We start from the raw sequence: 19,244 nt of genomic DNA, 5'->3' as shown, positions 1-19,244 counted from the left end.
GGGGGGTGGGGGGGTGGGCGGTGAAGGGCCAGGGGGAGTGTACGTAGCCAAGGACGTCTCTGGGCTGCCAGTGTCCCCTCAAGGGCAGAGGGGAGAGAAGGAAGAGCACCCCAGGGAGAAGTAGGGACTTTGCAGACGAAGGAAGGGGTGTCGTGACCAGGGAAGCAGGGATCAGCATGGGGTTACGGGGTCCCCGAGTTGGCCCGGAAGAGACGCGTGTGTGAGCACAGCCAGGGGGTGGGGTGGGACGGGGCTGCTGTCACCCTGCCTCCACTCCGGTGGCCCTCCCCCACAAGCCCCCGGTGCGAGAACCTGCCCCACCCCCACACCACTGCCCTTCTCTGCGCTTCTCGGCAGTTTGGTTCTCATTTACTGGTCCTTGTGGGGCAGAGACCCTTCCTTACCCAGGGCAGAACCTGGGGGGGGGGCCTGAGTAAACCAGCTGCTGGCTGCACAGGCCGGGGTGGGGTCTCGCTCCCTGGAGGGCCCTCTGCACTCGGTCCCGCTGGGCCCCCTTCCTCCCAGTCGGCACCTGCAGGGGGACCAGCCCCTCACCTTTCCCTTCTTCACCTTGGGGGCTGAGACAGTGACCCCGGTCCCCCCCGCCTGCCTAGCAAGTCTTCTCTCTGACAGGCTGCTCTCTTGCCCCGTGCGTGAGTCCCGCCTGTAGAGACCACAGAATTGCCCTGGGACCTCTAACAAGGACGCAAGGGCAGCCCCAACAGCCAGAACCCCCAAACCATCTTCTGAAATGAAGGTGAGTGCGCGGGGGCCTATGAGGCTATCTGCAGTTTGGTGTGGGCTGGAACAGCAAGGAGGGGGGTCACTGGGTCCCCACACTCTTCTGTCCCCCGCTTGCTCTTGGCCACTAGGCTCTGCTCCAAGTCAAGTGGGCACGTGACACTCAGGCCAGGCACCATGTGCTCTGGGGAAGGCAGGGGGTAGGGGGACGAACACTGCCCTTCTGCAGGGCCCCTGCTGCCTCCCCCCCCCCCCCTCTCCCAGCCTTCAGGGTCTCCGTCCTGCCTGGCTGGGTGGCTGGCCTCAACTCAACTCAGGAGTACTCCTGGCGCCTGAGGGTGTTTGTTAAGAATCCTGTCCCTGAGGCCCAGCCCATGGACGCCTGGGAGGTGATGCAAGGCCTGCCTGGAAGGGGCGCTGAGGGCAGGGTGGGACCTGGGGGCCACGTGGCCTGGAGAAGATGGTGTGCAAGGGCAGTGGTGCCAGAGACTGGGGGACCTGGGGCCTGAGGAGGTGGAAGAGGAAGTGGGGGGCTGGGACCTCAAGCAGCAGGGGTGCTGACAGGAGTCAGGAGCACCGCGGGCCCTTGGGCTGCCCCTCCCGGGGAGGCTGGGCCTGCAGGCACCGGGTGTTTTGGAAACCAGCAGGTGTGGCTAGGCACGCGGGGCGGCTGCCTGGTGCCAGGGGCCCTGGAGCTCTCACTGTGACGTGCGTCGGGGACCTGCTGGGCCCTGCTATATTCCCCTGGGCATCTGCCCAAGTCCCATGCCCAGACCTGCTCTGGAGTGCCCTGGTGGGGGGAGTGGCTCAGTCTGCTGGATCCCACTCCTAAGGGCCTGTCTGTCCCCCCCCTGCCCCCCACTGCTCCTCCAGCAGCCCCTGGTGGCCCCGGGGCCCAGGCCTTGGGTAGGCACTTTGGTGCCCAGACTTCTGAGAGAGACAATGGGGAGGAAGCCCTTGAAGAGGGTGCAGGGTGAGGGGCTGTGGGTCACCCCCGACTGGGCACCACCTGCAACACGACTGAGGCCAGGGCCAGGGGTGCCCCACAGGCCATGGGTGCTGCCTTAGGCTAAGTGCCCCCCACCCCCCAGGGGCTTTACCTGGAACCTGTTTCCCCTCCGTGCAGGGCAGACCTTCAGGCCGCTGCCCCCCTCTGGCTGCTGGGCCCACTGGGACTCCGCGACAGAAGTCCGAGGCTTTACATATGTACACGCATATACACATATTTCTATTTTGTAAATTTATTTATTTTTGTGACAGAGAGCACAGGTAGGGGAGGGGCAGAGGGAAGGAAAGAGAGAACCCCAAGCAGGCTCCGAGTGTCAGCGCAGAGCTGGTTGCAGGGCTCAGACTCACAAACCGTGAGATCATAACCTGAGCCGAAGTCAAGAATCGGACGCTTACCCCACTGAGCCACCCAGGCACCCCTTCGACATATGTTTCTTAAAGTTTATTTTGCAAACAGCATGAGCAGGGAGGGGCAGGGGGAGAAAGAATCCCAAGCAGTCTCCACACTCAGCGCGGAGCCCAACTCAGGGCTCGATCCCACAAACTGTGAGATCAAGAGGCCAGTGCGCAACCAGCTGAGCCACCCAGGTGCCCCAGAGGCTCTCGATGCATTTGAAACCTCTTTTAGCTTTGGACACCACGTCCTTGGTGTGTTCACGTGCAAACAAGACGGAAAGGGAGCAGGAAGAGTCTCAGAGGTGTGGGAGGAGCAGGGGTAGGGAGCACAGGACTTCCAGGCACCAGCTGAGCCCCCCCCCCCCCCCCCGACGGCCAGGAGGGTCACACAGCAGCCAGGCCGTGTCCCGGGAGCCCAAGGCGGGGCGGGGCGTGTGTGCGTGTGGCTGTGGTCCCCCTGGCTCAAGGGCTTACCTGGGGGCCTGCACATGCAGGTCGGAGGTCAGCCCAAGACCGCCGAAGACTCCACTTTCCCACAGCCTGTGCCCTTCCCCAAGGCCCGCCACCTGTGGGGTCCGCCTTAGGAGTGAATGAAAAGGGATGTTTATGTCTATTTTTCTCCTGCCAATTGGATCCAAAAGCGAGGCTTTGAAGACAAGACTTTGAGACGAGGGGTAGAGAGCGGCACGCACCAGCGGCCTAGGCGGCGACCTTGGCCCAGTTCCAACGCGGGGCCGTCCGACCCCAGACCCTAAATGACCTCTAGCGGGGAATCGCGGCCCGCCGGGCTCCGCACGGCTCACGAGCGCCGCCTGGTGCCCACGCGTGGAGACGCCGCCAGCCTCGCAGCTTCCGGGCGGGAGCCGAGGGCCGGCCGAGTGACGGGCCAGGGGCGGGACCGGGGGCGGGGCTGAGGCCGAGTGACGGGACAGGGTGCGGCCGGGGGCGGGGCCAGCGCCGAGAAACGGGCCTGGGGCCGGGGGTGGGGCCTTCTCTGAGTGACGGGGCAGGGTGCGGTCTGGGGCGGGGCCTGCGCCGAGTGACGGGCAAGGGGCGGGGCCTTGGCTGAGGGGCGGGCCTGGGCTAAGAGAAGCCCCGCCTCGGACCTTGCGGGGGCTTTGGGCCCCGGGTCTGGCCTTCTCCAGGAAGAGATCAGCCGTGGCCGCGGTGGTTTGTTGCAGACAAACTTGTGTCCCTCCCCCGCCCCCCCCCCCCTTAGCAGAAACAGCCCCCTGCCACTCCTCTGGCTGTTTCTTCTCGTCTTGATTTCGAAATTAATCGGAATCTCGGTAGGCAGCGGTCAGATTGCTGTCGCTCTCCAATGTGGAGATTTCCTTGTGGATCAATAAGTGGTCGATGTTCAGACCCAGGGGGTGCTGAGGAAGGATGCTCTGGGGCTGCGCCCGCAGACTTAGCACGCGTGCGGAGCGCGGGGTGCGGAGGGGCTCCCCGCCCCAGACGCGCCCCCTGGAGGGGAGCTGCCGCCCCTGCAGCCTGGGTGCAGCCACCCGCCCTGCCTGCCTTCCTGCAACCTCTCTCTGAAGGTTGTGTCTGTGAGCAGAAAGCCGCTGGGGTCTGTTTTTATCGAGTCAGACAGACTTCGGTTTATGTGGCGATTGTTTTAAATGAGTTCTTTTGATTATTGACGTATTTAGATTTTTTTTTTTTTTAGATTTATGTTTTAAAATAAACTTTATTTGGGGGCGCCTGGGTGGTTCAGTCGGTTAAGCGTCAGACTTCGGCTCAGGTCATCTCATGGTTTGTGGGTCCGAGCCCCCCCCCCCCCCCCGCCCCACTCGCCCAGCGGGCTCTGTGCTGACAGCTGGGAGCCTGGAACCTGCTTCGGATTCTGTGTCTTCCTCTCTCTCTCTCTGCCCACCCCCACTTGCGCTCTCTCTCAAAAATAAATAAACATTAAAAAAATAAACTTTATTTTTAGAACAGTTTTAGATTTACAGAAAAATTGCTGAGAGTACAGAGTTCCCATGCACTTCACACTTCACACCTATGATAGGACTATCTTCCTAGCATGGTACGTTTGACTTTGTCACCAGCAACCAGTATTTACATACTATTCTTAACTAAAGTCCTTGCTTTATTCAGATTTCCTTGGTTTTTAACAAACGTCCTCCTTATGTCCCAGGATCCCATCCCGCATGAAGTCATCACATCTCCTTGGGCTCCTCTGGGCTGTGACAGTTTCTCAGACTTTCTCTTTATTTTAATGTCCTTGACAGTTTTCAAGAGCGCTGGTCAGGACACTTTGCAGAACGTGCCCCTCCTGGGATTTGTCCGGTGCTGTCTCATGATTAGACTGGGGGTGTGGGTTTCAGGAGGACCACAGCGGGGGTGCAGTGCCCTCTCGCCACATCATATTGGGGGTGACTCATCCCTGCCATGTTGACCTTGATCACCTGAGGGGGGCAGCACCTGGTTCTCCGTTTCCATACTCTGTGGAGGGAAGTCACTGTTGGGGCCTGGGTTGTGTCCCCCCCTCCGTGAGGCTAGAATAACTACATGAATTATTTGGAATTCTGTACGGGAGAGGTGGCTCTTCTCCCCCATTTATTTATGAATCACTTATACCAATATGGACTCATCAATGTTTATGTTTATTGTAGTGGTAAAATATTAAAAAAATTTTTTTAACGTTTATTCATTTTTTGAGAGACAGAGAGAGACAGAACGTGAGTGGGGGAGGGACAGAGAGAGGGCAAGACACAGAATCCGAAGCAGCTGCAGACTCCGAACTGACAGCACAGAGCCCGACACGGGGCACGAACTCATGAGCGTGAGATCACGACCTGAGCTGAAGTCAGAGGCTCGACCCACTGAGCCACCCGGGTGCCCCATCCGTGTTTTTGATTCTACCGTTCTGACAGGTGTGAGGTGACATCTCATGGTGGTTTTGATTTGCATTTCCCTGATGACTGATGACGTTGAGCATCTTTTCATTTGTCTGTTGGCCATCTGGATGTTCTCTTAGTATTTGTCCTTTGTGACTGGCTGGTTTCACTGAGTATAGTGTCTTCCAGGTGCATCCGCGTTGTAGCAGCTGCCAGCATCTTCTTCCTTTTTATGGCTGAATGATTCCATTGTACATTCTATGCGGGTTCTCCAGAGAAACAGGACACGCACGCACGCACGCACACATGCACACACGTGCACGCGCACGCATGCGCGTGCACGCACACGCGCACGCTGAGCTGAGGACACCGATCGCAGGAACTGATCCACGCAGCTGTGCAGGCCACGGCGTCCCACCCTCTGCCCTCTGCGGGCTGCGGCCCCGGGAGAGCCCGTGGTGATTCCGGCTGAGTCCGAAGGCCAGAGAGGCAGGACGTTCCAGGCAGGCAGAGAGCAAACTCACCCTTCCTCTGTCTTTTTCGTTCTGTTTGGGCCCTCACCAGACTGGACAAGGCCCACCTGGCTTGGCGAGGACAGTCAGCTTACAGAACCAAACGCTTCTCTCTTCCGGAGACGCCCTCACAGACGCGTCCAGAAGTACCGCCCCGCCGCTGTCTGGGGGCCCTTAGCCCAGCGGAGCTGACGCATAATTTTTATTATCACATATGCATACACTATGTTTCGTGTCTCCACCCACCCACCCCTCCCTTGGGGTGCTTTGGGGTGTGTCCGCCCTTTATGTACCGTGAATAATGCCGCTACGAACACAGGCGGACGTGGATCCCCCTGCTCAGAGTTCTCTTGTGTGCATACGTGGATCGCGTGGTCATCCTACGTCTACTTCTCTGAGGACTCGCCAGACTTTTCCACGCAGCCACCCCGCCCTCCCACCGTCTGTCTGCGCACAGGGTCCCGATCTCTCCGCCTCTTCCCTAACCCTTGTCGCTCTCTGTTTTTTGAGAATAGCCATCCTACTGGGCGGGAAGGGATAAGTCACTGTGGTTTTGAGTTGCATTTTCCTAATGATTAGTGACGGTGAGCAGCTTTCCGCGTGCTTCTTTGCCACGTGTGGATCTCCTGTTGGAAAAATGTCTCCGCAAGTCCTTTGCCCATTTTTAATTGGGTTGTTTATTTCTGTTGTTGTTGAGGTGTAGGAATTCTTTTTTTTTTTTTTTTTAACGTATTTTCTTAAAGTAGACTCCATGCCCGATGTGGGGCTTGAACTCGTGACCCTGAGAGGAAGGGTCACATGCTCTGCCGACTGAGCCAGCCAGGCGCCCCGAGTTGTAGGAATCCCTTACGTATTCTGGACACGACTCCCTCATCAGAGATGGGGTTTGTGGGCATTTCCTTCCGGTCTGTTGGTGTCATGCTTCCGTGCACAATGGATATATGCGGTTATAATCCGATCTTGCTTGATTCATTTCTTGCTCTCATTGTTCCAGCCCTGGCCCCCGGGAGCTCTGTCAGGTGGCTCGGTTTACTTGTATGACATTACTTTCTGCTTTCAAGTTATGCTGCTTTTCTCAGGCTTCTGTCTTCTGTCCTGCATTTTGTTAGGTTCATTACATTTTCTTTATTCTTTTTTCCCTCCACAGATGTGGACTTGATGCAACTTATTTCTATTATTTTAGCGGTTACCTTAAAGTTTCACATTACATTAACAAATTTTTAAAAAATGTTTGTTTTTGAGAGAGAGAGAGAGAGCACACAAACAGGGGTGGGGCAGAGAGAGGGAGACACAGAATCCGAAGCAGGCTCCAGGCTCAGAGCTGTCAGCCCAGAGCCGGACGTGGGGCTCGAACCCATGAACCGCGAGATCATGACCTGAGCCGAAGTCAGCCGCTCAGCTGACGGAGCACCGCCCCCCGCCCAGGCACCCCTCACATCACATTTTCACCTCAGTCGCCGGCGCTGGCCATTCCTGAACAGGCCTGGGATCTTACACTTGCATTCCTGACCACCTGCCACGGTTGATGGTCCGGGGCTGGCTTGTTTTTACTCCCCTGGTCCAGGCTCCCCTTGTGGACCCTGAAACAAAGACTCAAGACTAGGGCACGGAATTTTTCTTGGGCGTATGAGGTAAGAGGGGGTGGGGAGGGGGCACTCCTGGGCAACCGTACTCAGCACACTGGGACCCAGGGGAGACGTGTCACGGGTGCACGCCGTTGCCGGTGGGCGAGGGGGCTGGCTGCAGGCACTGTGCAGCGTGTGGGTTCCGGACTGTGGCCTGCCCTGTGCTGGCTCAGGAAGCCTCAGGCAGGAGCCGCAAGAAGAAAGGGGGCTTTGAGAACCCTTGGTACGTGTAGGGTCTCACACCTGCCTGGCTCGTGCTCCGGCCCCTCAGCGGGGCCGCGGGGGCCGCCCGTGTCCCCGGCTCCTGCCAACACAGCCCATCGGTCTCTTCATCCTCCGCTGTCCTTGAGCTGTCAGACCCAGCTCATCCCCAGCCCGGTTATGCTGCAATTTAACCCTGGGTGTCAGCCCAGTGGCCAGGAGCGGAGGTGGATGTCCTGAAGGGGACAAATGTTGCCGGGGATTGGCAAGGGGCGGGGGGGATGATGAGGCCTCCGCATTCTATTTCGGCGGGGGGCGGGGGTGCAGCTCTTCCCAGGGAGAGGTGAGCAAACCCTGCAGAGGCAGAATGTTCCGAAGGACACCCACCTGGATGTCCTCCACCCACACGGCGAGGTCCCAGCTTTCCCTGTCGAGGTTCTGACAACGGTCAGGGGCTGGGCAGCGGCCACCTGGTCTCTGGCCCATCCTGCCCGATCGCCACAGTGACAGCTGGGGCGGGTGGGCCACTAGGGAGGCGTGTGTGTGCCCGACCCCAGCGGCACCTCGTTGCAGCCGGGCGGCGAGGAATCCATTTCCAATACCCCTTCTAGTTGCGGAGTGGGCCCTCAGGAAGCCGACCCCGGGATGGGGTTTGCGTTCACGCTACGCACAGGGGTCAGTCCCAGAGGCAGGGAGGGGGCAGGATCGGGTGAGGGAAGTCGGCTGTGCAGCAGGAAGCCTCAGGCCAGCCATGCGGACTCGGGAGCGATAACCCCTTCCGAGGCTCCACCTGGGCTCCAGCTGGTCCGCCCCTGAGGCTGCCCCGGAGGGGTGGGGGGCCTCGTGGCGTCTTCCCACCGGGGACCCCGGAGGCCCCCGGGGACCCCGGAGAAGTCTACGGGCCTCTCTCTTCCAGGAAGGGGTCACTGGGGAAGCACATGCAGTCTTTCACCACAACCTGGCCTGGGTTTTCAGTCTGTGAGTTCAGCTGCTCCCTGCAGGTGCCTGAGCCTCCCTTCCGGACCTGCCTGGAGGAAACACCGTGTGCCCTGCGGTCGGAGGATGGCCCCGGGGGCACGTGCACAGGTGCCCAGGTTCTTGGAATGCACTGCCCTCGATGGCCTTCTGTATCAGCCGGGGATCTCCAGAAAAACAGACCACTAGGGGTGGGTGGCAGGGAGAAAGTGAGGGACAGGGGTGATTTATTTTGAGGAATGGGCTCCAGTTGTGGCGACTGTGGGGTTGGCGAGTGCAGCTGGAGACCCAGGAAGGAGCTGATGTTGCAGCTCGAACCCAGAGGCCCTCCGGAGCAGAATTCCCTCCTCCTCTGGGGAGCTCAGTCTTTTCTCTTAAGGCCTTCAACTGATCGGATGAGGCCCACCCACATGAAGAGGGTCATCTGCTGATTTAAATGTTAATCACACCTAGGAAAGCTTCGTGTTCTTTCTGTCCAGTGGAATGTTATTCCACCTTAAAAAGGAGGAAATGCTGGCACCTGCTTCAGCATGGATGGACCCCGAAGACATCGTGCTTTGTGAAGCAAGCCCGTCCGAAAGGACAAATCCTGAATGAGTCCACTTATATGAAGGGCCTGCAGGAGTCAGATCCATGGAGATCGGTCGATGGTGGGCGCCAGGGGCTGGGGGGTTAGTGTTTAATGGGGAGTTTCAGTTTGGGAAGATGGAAAGTTCTGGAGATGGACAGTGGGGATGGTTGCACAGCAGTGTGAATGTGCTCAATTTTCAATGCCCCTGAGCTGTGCACTCACAAACGGTTAGGATGGAAATTTTTATGTGCGTGCTTGTGTGTAGGTGTGTGGTTGCCACACATTAAAAAAAAAAAAAAGATCGTGGTCTGTGATAGATGTTTAATGAATGTCAGTTCCCCTTTCCGAGTGATCCTTTACATTAGCTTCACCACTGCAATCAATATATATGAAAAAACCCTTCACGGCAACACCTCACCGGTGTCTGGACAACTCTGGGCACCGCGGCCCTGGCGAGAGCGTGAAATCAGCCGTCAGGCCGTCCTGCTCCTGGCGCCCGACCCGGTCTCGCTCTCGGTCCCCACTGACTTCCTCACGTGTCGTTTGGGCTCATAGATGTGACGAGTGTCACGGAAGAGCTGTCGTACTTCGGACTCCTGTTGTAGTTTGACATCTTCGAGGGAAGGGGTGGGAAAGTCTTTCCTCCTCATCACCAGGCCTGGAGCCAGCGGGCGGAGCAAGCAGCCAGGGCGGAGGCGGGCCACGCCCCCAGACCTGGGGCCAGCTTTTGCCGCGCCCCTGTCCCCGAGGCCCGCTGGTCTTGTGCCCGCCGCCGGAGCCATCCCGTCCGTCAGCACAAATCTTGCGGCCTCAGCAGCTGGCCTGGGCCTCAGCGGGGTAAGTCCCGGAGGCTTCGGATACCCAGTCAGGCCCAGAGCCGAGCGGGCGGGGCCGGGCGCACCCCACCTGCTCGGATCCGTCAGGCAGGCGTGTGCCCACGTGACTCCGGGGGCCGTGCAGGGGGGCGGGGGCAATTAGGTGGGAGCCCATCTGCGACCCTCCCCGGTGCAGGGGGGCCGGAGGCAGGGACGGGAGGCGCCCCTCAGCCCATGGGGCTCCGACCAGCACCTGCCAGCCCTGTGCCCACTGCCGGTGGGTGGGGGGAGCAGGGAGGCGCTCGCTGGACGTGACGGTGCGTGTGCGAGGGCTCAGCACACGTACGCAGGTGTGTGTGCCGCTGAGACATCTTGTCACCGAACAGCCTGGCCACGAGGCTCCCCTGAGAGCCAGCTTTGCTGTTCTGAGTGGAAGGGAGGTCAGGTTTCTCGGAGAAACCCCAGAATAGCCTCTGGCCGCGCAGAGGAAACCTGGTCTGGCCTCCCGGGAGCCGGTGAAGCGCCCTGGTCCCGTCTGTCCCACCCCCTCTTGCCTCCACCCCGTGTCCAGCTGTCTCCTCCCTGGGCTGCAGACCCCCAGCCCCTTCTGCGAGGGGTGGGTGGGGGGCGCTCCGGCCTGGTGTGTTCTCCCCACCTGCCTTCAGAGAGTGCTTGCGAAGCATCTGGCCCTCGGGGATACGAGAGCGTCACCTGGCCAGGGTGGGCATCCCAAAAGAACCCTCACAACTGAAGCGACGACAGGCTGAGAGGGTTCTGAGGCAGAACGGCTGAGGCTGGGGCAGGGGCCTCACCTGGGACCTAGGATCCGAGGGGGAGCTTCGGGGTGAGGGGATGCCCAGGCCAGGGCAGGCCGGAAAGGGGCTTTGTGGGTCGGGGCCAAACCTGCCCCCAAATAGGGCTGCGGGATCTCCTGGCCATACAAGGCTCTTGGAATCTGGACCCTGGGGACCCCAGGCAGCTGGGCCCAGCTAAAACGCTGCCGACACCCCATACCTCGTACTGTGTGCACAGCAGATCTGGTGCCACCGAGAGGTGTTCTCCCAGCCAGCCACAGACATGGTGAGCCTGGTCCCGGCACCCGGTGGAGCCACGGTGGGCTCCCGGTGGTGGAACGGGAGCTGGGGGCAGGGCCCGGGGGGAGAGAGGACGGGTCAGTGCCTCCGGGCACCGGCACGGGCTAGAGGGAAGGGGTGGAGTGGGGGCCGGGACAGAGCAGCCCTTTCTGAAGGCTGCGATGGCAGTGACAGGCAGGGCTGTCGGGGGCTAGACTACCCCTGGAAACGCCACAACAGGCTGGGGTCCTCCACCCTGACCTGTGTCGTGCTCCCCCACGGTGCCCTTCGCCCGGTCTCACCTGGTGTCCCCTGCCTTCGTCCCAGAGACTGGGCCTGGCGCAGCCGGTCCTCCCTCCCGTGGCTGGCCCGAGCCTCGGTGTCCCACACCTGGTCTCTGCCCCTCGTGCCCGTCCCTCTACCCTGCCTGGCGGACTCCCGCTCCCTCCTTGAGACCCGTCGCTTGTGCCGCCTTATCCGGAAGCCGCTCTGGGCCGGGGGCCTCCTTTTGTAACCACAGGCCTCGACGGGTTGCCGGACGGATGGACGGGGCGGGGTGCCTTGTGCCACATGTGCCGGGGCCTCCGAGCTCCCTCGGACGGGGGGGCAGAGGGGGGCCCTGGTGAAGCCGGGCGGCTGTCCCCGTAGACGGAGCGCCTGACGGCCGAGCAGATCAAGGAGTACAAGGGGGTCTTTGAGATGTTCGACGAGGAGGGCAACGGGGAGGTGAAGACGGCGGAGCTGGAGCGGCTCATGAGCCTGCTGGGCATCAACCCCACCAAGAGCGAGCTGGCTTCCATGGCCAAGGACGTGGACAGAGACAGTGAGGCCGGGCAGGGGGCAGGGCGGCTGGGGGTCACCCGCGAGCGTGAGCAGGGAGGGCTGCAGCCGCCCGCCCTCACGCGGCCTGGCCCTCTGCTTGCTCCCTGCAGACAAAGGATTCTTCAACTGTGACAGCTTCCTGGCCCTGATGGGGATTTACTGGGAGAAGGCCCAGAACCAGGAGGGCGAGCTGAGGGCGGCCTTCCGTGTCTTCGACAAGGAGGGCAAGGGCTACATCGACTGGAACACGCTCAAGTAGGGCCTGGGGCTGGGCAGGGGGTGGGCGAGGGCCGGAACGCTGTGGGCTGTCACTCAGTGTGGGGGCCCCGCAGGTATGTGCTCATGAATGCAGGTGAGCCCCTCAATGAGGTAGAGGCCGAGCAGATGATGAAGGAGGCTGACAAGGACGGAGACGGAACCATTGACTATGAGGGTGAGTCGGGGACGGGCCTGGGAGCTGGGTGGCTGGGCCAGGCCGGTGGCTGACCTGTCCTCCTGCTCCCAGAGTTTGTGGCCATGATGACCGGAGAGTCCTTCAAGCTGGTCCAGTAGGAGCAGGTGCTATGGCCCCGGGAGGCCTGCCCGAAGAAGGCCACTGCCTGCTGCAGCCCACGCTGCGGCCCAGCCTGCCCCCCCCCCCCCCCAGCCAATAAACACTCCAGACAGACTCATGTGTGCTTTACTGTCCATAGCCCAGAAAGGAGGGGCTGACAGAGATGTGGGTCTGGAGAGAGGAGAGGGTTTTGTCCAGGCAGCCATGGCACATGGCCCGTCCCTCCCACTGCCCAGCTCTGGGTTCTGGACGGCAGCCTGAAGGCCAGGTTGGGGGCAGGGCGAAGACTACCATTTGCCCTGCCTGCCTGCATGGGGGAGGGGGGTGACCACCCACAGGCCCCTCCCCGAGCCCCTACAGAGGGAGATCACTTAGGGACAAATTTTATTCTGTCTCCAAAAGCCGGGGTTGTCACGGCCAGCCTGAGGCTTAGGCCTGTGGGGTCAGGGCTGAATGCAGCAGCCCTCGTGTGCATGCCTGTGTGTGTGTGTGTGTGTGGCCAACACAAGGCCGGCCGGCTTGGCTGCCTGGCGTTACACAGCAACGAGGCCAGGGCTGCAGCAATGTGCGGACGGCCAGCCTTCCCTGGGGAAGGGTGGTAGGGGTGTGCTGGGGGGTCCCCGGCTGCAAGTGCCCTCGCACCGGGTCCCTCTGAGCACGGGGTGGCTGGCAGCACTGGGAGGTTCAAGAGGACCTTCCTCTGCCTTTGAGGGGCACCAGGGCTACAGCCAGGGGTGCTGGGCACCGGAGCCTGGCTCCCGGGGCCCTGCCGATGTCTCTAGGCCTCAGGCCCCGGGGAGAGGACTGGGTTACTAAGAGGAGGGTGGCTCTTCCTGTCTGGGTTTGGACATCTTGACAGCCTCTTCGTAGGAGGGTGGCAGCTCAGGGGCATACGGGCTGTAGGCAGGAGGGGTCATGGAGTCGAGGTCCAGCTCCCCAAAGGGCAGAGGCAGCCGCGTGCCCAGCGGATACTGCACAGAACTGTAAGCTGCAGGGAACCAGAGTGGGTTTGTGTGGGGATAAGTCTGGTTCTCACTCGCCCCCCCACTCCCCCTGCAGGCACTCACAAGTCACAGTGCTGTGCACCGGGCTGTCACTGTCTGTAGGGCTGACCGTCAGGCCACAAGGCTGAGGTGTTGCTGGCAGGTGTGGCTGGGTGTGTGCCCGCTTCCGGAGGCAGCAGAACCGGACACAGCTGGCTGTGACCCCGCACAGCAGCAGCAGAAGGACAGCGAGTAAGATAAGCCTGTGCAGGGAGGAGCGGGAGCCTACCACTGGACTGACCCCTGGCCACCAGGAGCCTGCTCCCCAGGGGCAGTCAGGGCCCGACTGCCCAAGACAGGACAACGGGCAGGATAAAAGAAAACCAGAGAACGAGTGTCTCTCCAGGCCAGAGACCTTTCACCAGGCCAGAGCTGGGCCTGAGGAGCTGGCCCCTCCTGGCCTCTTGCTGCTGGGCCTGTCCTGGCTGTCTCCAGAGCTGGCCACAAGTGCCTTGGGCTCACTCCCAGGACACACTGTCCCAGGCCATCTGCACAATCCTGTGCCCAGACCGATGACCGCGCTCAAGGGGGCCTCCTGCAGGGGTGAGGAAGGAGGGGGTGGGAAGCAAGCGATGAAAGGAAGTCCAGCCAAGGGCCTGTGTGCCCAGAGCTGTCCCGGATCGGGGCAGGGCCCACGTGGGAGGCTGGCTGCCCTGGTGCTGAGGGCAGGAGGTCCTGGCGACTCAGCCGAGAGGGTTCGGGGTCTGGTGGGCCCGGCCAGGGGAGAACCGTCGGACCCGGCTCGGCGCCGAGGCCTCCACTTACCCCACGTGCCACAGGCTGCTCCAGCGGGCCTGGGGCGGGCACCTGCGGGGACGGCGGCACCTGGAGCAGGTGGGGCACCAGCAGGGTCGAGCGCCCCGCCCGAGCCTCCCGACAGGGCGGGGCCAGGCCCCGGCTCCCACCCCCCTGACTTACAGGTCCGAGGGGTCGCAGCTGCCGTCTCCGAAGCCCAGCGCCACCTGTGGGGACAGGGGTGAGCCCGGGCCGGGGCGCGCCGAGCTCACACCCGCCCCGCGGTGCCCGCGCCGAGCGCCGCCGACCCACCTGCGGCAGCTGCAGGAGCGGCGGCAGCAGCAGGAGCCCCCGGGCGGCCGGCACCCCCACTACCATGCTCGGCACGGACAGGGAGCCTGAGCCCGCCCGCCGCGCCCCTTTATGGAGGCTCCGCCCCGCGCAGACCCCGCCCCACGACAGCCGAGCCGCTTCACGAGGCCCCGCCCCTGCAGGCCCCGCCCATCGGAGGCCCGGTCCCGTGGCCACACCTCGGAGCCCCTGACCTAGAGCCCCGCCCACTAGAGGCACCGCCCCTTGAAGCCGCGCCCAATATGGGTCCCGCCGCACGGCCGCGACCGCCGGGTCGTCTCCTCCGCGTCTCAGAGCCTCGGGTCGCAGGGTGGGGGAGGTTCTCGCCCTCCGCGCGGTGCAGAGCCCCCATCCCGGCCGGGCCAGGCCTGTCCTGCAGTCAGGCTCGGTGCGGACCGGGCCAGCCCTGTTGTGCCCAGGGCTGCACAGGGTGTGTGGCTTCGGAGGGCGGCAGCCAGGACACATGTGGGCCAACTCACACACCGCGGCGCTCAAGGTGAAGGGTTTCAACAGTCAAGACTCTGGGGGGTTCTAAGCGTGTTGTTCAACGGTATTTATTTTGGTGGCGCGCTGCGGGCGCTCACTGCCTGGGGATGCCCGGGCCAAGCCCACCCGGATTCCAACCCTGGTTCCCGGCCGTTGCGGTACCCTGGAAGCAAACCACGTTTCAGGCGCACTTCGCCTTGAAAGCCATGCTCAACCCAGGGAATGTGGCCTCTGTGGTGTCTGGGCCTGGCCGTGACAATGCCCGCTGTCCATTCTTCTAGGAAAAACTGGGGGCCATTTCTGGCACCTCCCCGCTCTTCTCACCAGGCTGAGTGCGCTCGTCGGTTTCCTCTCCCCTCTGCTCCACCACCGGTGGTCACGCTAAGGGAGGAGGTTGGTACAGCAAGATGCAGGGTGGTCTGTCTTGTTTGGGGAGAGTGGGTGGGGGGGGGAGAGAAGCTACCTTTGACCTTTCTTTTCTTTTTCCTTTTTAAAGGTTATTTATTTTGAGAGAGAGAGAGAGAGCAGGGCAGGGGCAGAGAGAGAGGGAGAGAGAGAATCCCAAGCAGGCTCCATGCTGTCAGTGAAGAGTCTGATGGGGGGCTCGATCCCACAAGTTGTGAAATCTTGACTTGAGCTGAAGCCAATAGTCAGACACTCAACCGACTGAGCCACCCAGGCACCCCCCCCCCCTCCACTTTTGACCTGAGCCGAAGTCGGTCACTCAACCGACTGAGCCACCCAGGCGCCCCAGATGTTGGACCTTCTAAATGGATTGCCAAATTTTTTTTTTTCTCTATTGTTCATCTCTTCTAGATTTCTAGATTCTTAATTGCACTCAAGACATACTCTACAGGCATCTCCCCCATTGGGAGGGCCTCCTGGGCTTGGCTCTCCCACCTGGACCTGCCAGGCACCTGCTCTTTGATCTTGCTTGATCTTGACCTGGGCTTTGCCTGGAAGCTGTCCCACACCTCCAGGCTGTGCCAGGCCCCCCCCCCCCCCCCCCCCCCCCCCCAGGGCCCCCCTGCCCCCCCCCCTTTAGCCAAGCCGGCTAAGTTTGGCTCCTGACCCTCTTTCCTCCTCCTTCTCGCCTTCACTGCCTTGGGAGTCCCAACTCAGGATGGGAGGGAGAAGGATGGACAGAAGTCCAGCCAGTGCACAGGAGTTCAGACAGAGCCTTGGCCAGTGAGTACCAGGGCCTGTTAGCAGGAGAGCTAGGCCGGGGTTTACAAGACAGTGGCTTACCCCTCCTGCCCACTAGCCAGAGCAGGACGCAAGGACCATGGCCTGCAGGGAGCAGGCCCTCCTGGAGCCTGGGTTTGGCCTGGGCTGCTGGACCTGCCTTCTCCTCTTACCTAGTGAGAAAGTGGCTTGGGCTATGGCTGGACAGCACTGGTGAGGGCACAGACAGAAGTCCTGCAAAACAGTACTTTAGGGTCACTGTCACTGGCCTGAGGTTAGGGAGATGGCAGCCTTCCAGGGATGAAGGGCACCAAGGAACCGGGGCTAGGGCAGGTGGCTCCAAGCTGGTATCCCGAAGCCTGTGCCCAGGATGGTCCCCAGATGCATCACACCCTCCATTCCTGCTCTCCTGGTGGCAGGTGCGAGACTAGGCTTGGTGGGTTGCCTATGCTGTGCATGGGGGGCCAGACTGGATGCGCTCTGTGGGGTCGCTGTCCAACCAGCACTATCCAGAAGGCAGGGGCTGGGGTATGGGTACATTCTGAACTCCAAAGAGTATTGTATGGCCTGTGGGGGCTTCTACCTTGAAGGACCTGTTGGAGCCCAGAAGGCTGAGCCTGGACTCGTTCCAGAAAAATGGAAAACCAAACTCATGTTCTGGGTCTCACCCCGGACCCCAGCTTAGCTCTGAAGGAGGACACGAGCATGAGTCCCCCACATTTGGTCCCTCCTTGCTTAGGGTCACCAGGGAACCTGAAACTTGGGAGCAGCAGAGAAGCCTAAGGGGTCACCCTGGCTTTGAAGCCGCCTGTACCCTTCTCCCTCCTTGATGGGCCTCCTAGGTCTGGGCTTGTCTCAACTCCAGCCCTCTACCCCCAGCACCCTGTCCTGCTAGCTGTTCCCCCAATGCTCCAGGCACCCACCCTCCAGAGGGGCAGAGTTCATCATATGGACTGATCTGCGTGCATGGTGGGGGTGGGGTGGGGTAGAAGGCACGGGGCTGCCTCCCCAGGGCTCTGTCCCCATCTCTCATTCAGTGTGCATCCCACACTGCAGGCCTGTACGAAGCAGCTCAGAAGGTTTATTGGCAGACTTGTGGGGGCAGCTCTTCCCCGCACCAGGGCTTCTAAAGGCTGGGCAGGAGGGTACTGGTGGGGCTGGGGGCTCTGAGGGGCTCAGGGTAAGAGTACGTGTGGGTAGGACTGGCCTTGTTGCCTTGTTCTCAGTGGGGCCAGGGAGGGGTGCTCTTGGCCTCTAGACTTGCTGGGTCCAGGTCAGCAGGAGGCAGCCATGCCTGCAGGGCTGGGGTGCCCCGGCCATAGGGCCATGAAGAGGGCTGCACGTTTGAGTTTGCCCAGCAGGGGATGCCCAGGTCTCAGGTCTGTGGGTGGCTTGGCCTGGTTTGCGGACCACAGGAGGGCTTCAAGAGAGAGCAGGAGGTGTGTGGAGAGACTCCTGTGGCCTCAGGGGCCGCTCACCACCTGGGCTACAAAGAAGACCTTGTAAGTCTCCTTCACATCCCCCTTGAGCTGCAGCAGGGCTGACACCACGAGTGGATGATCCAGCTGGAACGGGCGGGGAGGAAGGAAGGAGCCCCTCAGTCGACTGCCCACTTCACCTGCCCAGGGCCCGCCCAACAGCCCCCAACCTGGGTGGGGCGGGGGCATCATCCCTCCCAGCGCTCCCTGGCCAGAGTCTGTGGCACCTACGTCAAAGTCTGCAGGTGGCAGCCAGGAGATGCTGATGGTCTTGGTCTGGCCACGCTCCACGAAGCCTCTGGAGGGCTCAATGGTGAAGCCCTTGTGCTGCAGAGATGCGGCGCCGTCCAGGCTGAACTCGACGGTCTGCAGGGCACTGGAGTTACAGGTAGGCCGGCAGGCCGGGCACAGCGCCCAGGAAGCAGTGTGACAGGGGTCGAGGATGCCCGACTCCACCTGCCCTCTCAGCCCTGACCGGCAGGCTGCCCACCCACATCCACCAAGGGGCAAAGCCAGGAGGGACCAGGCTACCCGGGGCAGGGGACACTGCAGAGGGGCCGGGTGGACCTGGTCACCTTCTTTGGAGACAGCTGGGTGGTCCGGATGCAGCCCACCTGCAGCTCTCGGGTGGCAGGAGGGGCTGGCATATCTGTGTCCAGCTGGACGTAATCCAGGGTCACCAGGATGGGCTTCAGCTCCTCGGCTTCTGGAGACAGAGGACCCGGCTGGGGGCCAGTGTGTGGGGGGCTGTGCCACCCGGGGCCTGAGGGAGGTGCCTAGGGGTTAGCTGGTCCTCAGGAAATCACCCTCTGGGGGATGGGCCAGAATGCCCACCCCACCCTTCAGGCTTCCTAGGGCTAAGGGTGCAGGCGGGCAGCTCCTCCTACTGTCCTCACACCCCACGAGGGGGCTCCCACACCTCAGAGAACACACCTTCTCTGTGCTCAGGGTCGTAGGTGGGGATCACGGTCAGGGACTCCACAGGCACGTCCAGGGGGTCTCCACCCTCTACGAACATCATGTGCTCACGGGCCGCGCCCTTCAGAAGAATCTGGTGGGAGAGTTTCTGGGGACAAGGACCATAGCAGTCTCGTTCCAAGTCCCCGTGACGGGGGGCTCCAGGAGGAAGGGGGCCCGTGGAACCGGGGACAGTGGGCTCTCCACTTGACGACACCCAGCCCGGCGAGGAGCCCTCAGGCACGGGCCAGGGTCTCCAAAGGGGGGCAGGCAGGGAAGGCCGGAAGGGCCCCGGACACGCGGGAAGGGGGGAGCCGCACCTTTCCGAAGAGCACCACCTGCAGCCTGTCCGAGAAGTAACGGCTCTCGTGGTCCGGGCTAAAGGTCACGGTGAAGTCCTGCGTCTTGCCGGGGTCTATGACGCCCTCGACGGGGATCACGCTGAACACGCTCTGGCCGCTGTGGTTTTGGGTGCCTGCGGGAAGGTCGGCAACGTATGGGTCCCTCACTCCGCCTGCAGCGCCCCTCACCAGCCCGACGCTCTGGCCCCCAACCAATCCACTGCCCGCAGCACCCCCCCAACCGCCCCAAGCCCCGCCCCTGCCCCGCGCTCCACCCCTGCCCCGCCCCCCACACCCCCCCTGCCCCGGGCCGCGCGCTCCCCAAGCTCCACCCCCTCCCCTCCCCCACCACTCCTGCCTCGCCCTCCGCCCCACCCGGGCCGCGCCCCACCCCAAGCTCCACCCCTGCCCCGTCCCCGCCCCACCCAGGCCGCGCCCTCCGCCCCAAGCTCCACCCCTGCCCCGCCCTCCACCCCACCCGGGCCGCGCCTCCTCGCCCCAAGTTCCACCCCTGCCCGCCCCACCCCCCC

General features: G+C 62.1%; 3 protein-coding genes across 5 annotated transcripts in view; 1 reads left to right on the top strand and 2 right to left on the bottom strand.

The window, feature by feature from the left end:
• CALML6 (calmodulin like 6) overlaps nucleotides 1–12,222 on the top strand; it is a 12,732-nt gene extending 510 nt beyond the window's left edge. Inside the window, exons 2-6 of the mRNA XM_049618261.1 lie at nucleotides 634–757; nucleotides 11,412–11,586; nucleotides 11,696–11,840; nucleotides 11,918–12,018; nucleotides 12,091–12,222. Coding sequence (XP_049474218.1) covers nucleotides 752–757; nucleotides 11,412–11,586; nucleotides 11,696–11,840; nucleotides 11,918–12,018; nucleotides 12,091–12,137 — 474 coding nt within the window. The 5' untranslated portion in view covers nucleotides 634–751 and the 3' untranslated portion in view covers nucleotides 12,138–12,222. The remainder of the gene's footprint in view (nucleotides 1–633; nucleotides 758–11,411; nucleotides 11,587–11,695; nucleotides 11,841–11,917; nucleotides 12,019–12,090) is intronic.
• A 26-nt stretch (nucleotides 12,223–12,248) lies between these two features.
• TMEM52 (transmembrane protein 52) lies at nucleotides 12,249–14,332 on the bottom strand. Its single transcript, XM_049618260.1, is given in 6 exon segments — nucleotides 12,249–12,874; nucleotides 12,876–13,126; nucleotides 13,206–13,384; nucleotides 13,947–13,988; nucleotides 14,100–14,143; nucleotides 14,229–14,332. Coding segments are annotated over 6 exon segments (951 nt in total). The 5' UTR covers nucleotides 14,295–14,332; the 3' UTR covers nucleotides 12,249–12,505.
• A 2,664-nt stretch (nucleotides 14,333–16,996) lies between these two features.
• Nucleotides 16,997–19,244, bottom strand: part of CFAP74 (cilia and flagella associated protein 74) — a 64,182-nt gene continuing 61,934 nt past the window's right edge. For 2 of the 3 annotated variants that reach the window (XM_049618257.1, XM_049618258.1), the window contains exons 35-39: nucleotides 18,694–18,848; nucleotides 18,350–18,482; nucleotides 17,992–18,179; nucleotides 17,648–17,782; nucleotides 16,997–17,503 (exon numbers count right to left, since the gene is read on the bottom strand). In XM_049618257.1, the coding sequence (XP_049474214.1) occupies nucleotides 17,402–17,503; nucleotides 17,648–17,782; nucleotides 17,992–18,179; nucleotides 18,350–18,482; nucleotides 18,694–18,848 (713 nt within the window). In that variant the 3' untranslated portion in view covers nucleotides 16,997–17,401. The remainder of the gene's footprint in view (nucleotides 17,504–17,647; nucleotides 17,783–17,991; nucleotides 18,180–18,349; nucleotides 18,483–18,693; nucleotides 18,849–19,244) is intronic. The other variant, XM_049618259.1, reaches the window with a different exon arrangement.

This window comes from Panthera uncia (assembly GCF_023721935.1).
Source record: "Panthera uncia isolate 11264 chromosome C1 unlocalized genomic scaffold, Puncia_PCG_1.0 HiC_scaffold_4, whole genome shotgun sequence".
Classification (NCBI taxonomy): domain Eukaryota; kingdom Metazoa; phylum Chordata; class Mammalia; order Carnivora; family Felidae; genus Panthera; species Panthera uncia.
Note: the sequence above shows the minus strand (reverse complement) of the source record. Positions and strands in the feature narration are given on the sequence as shown.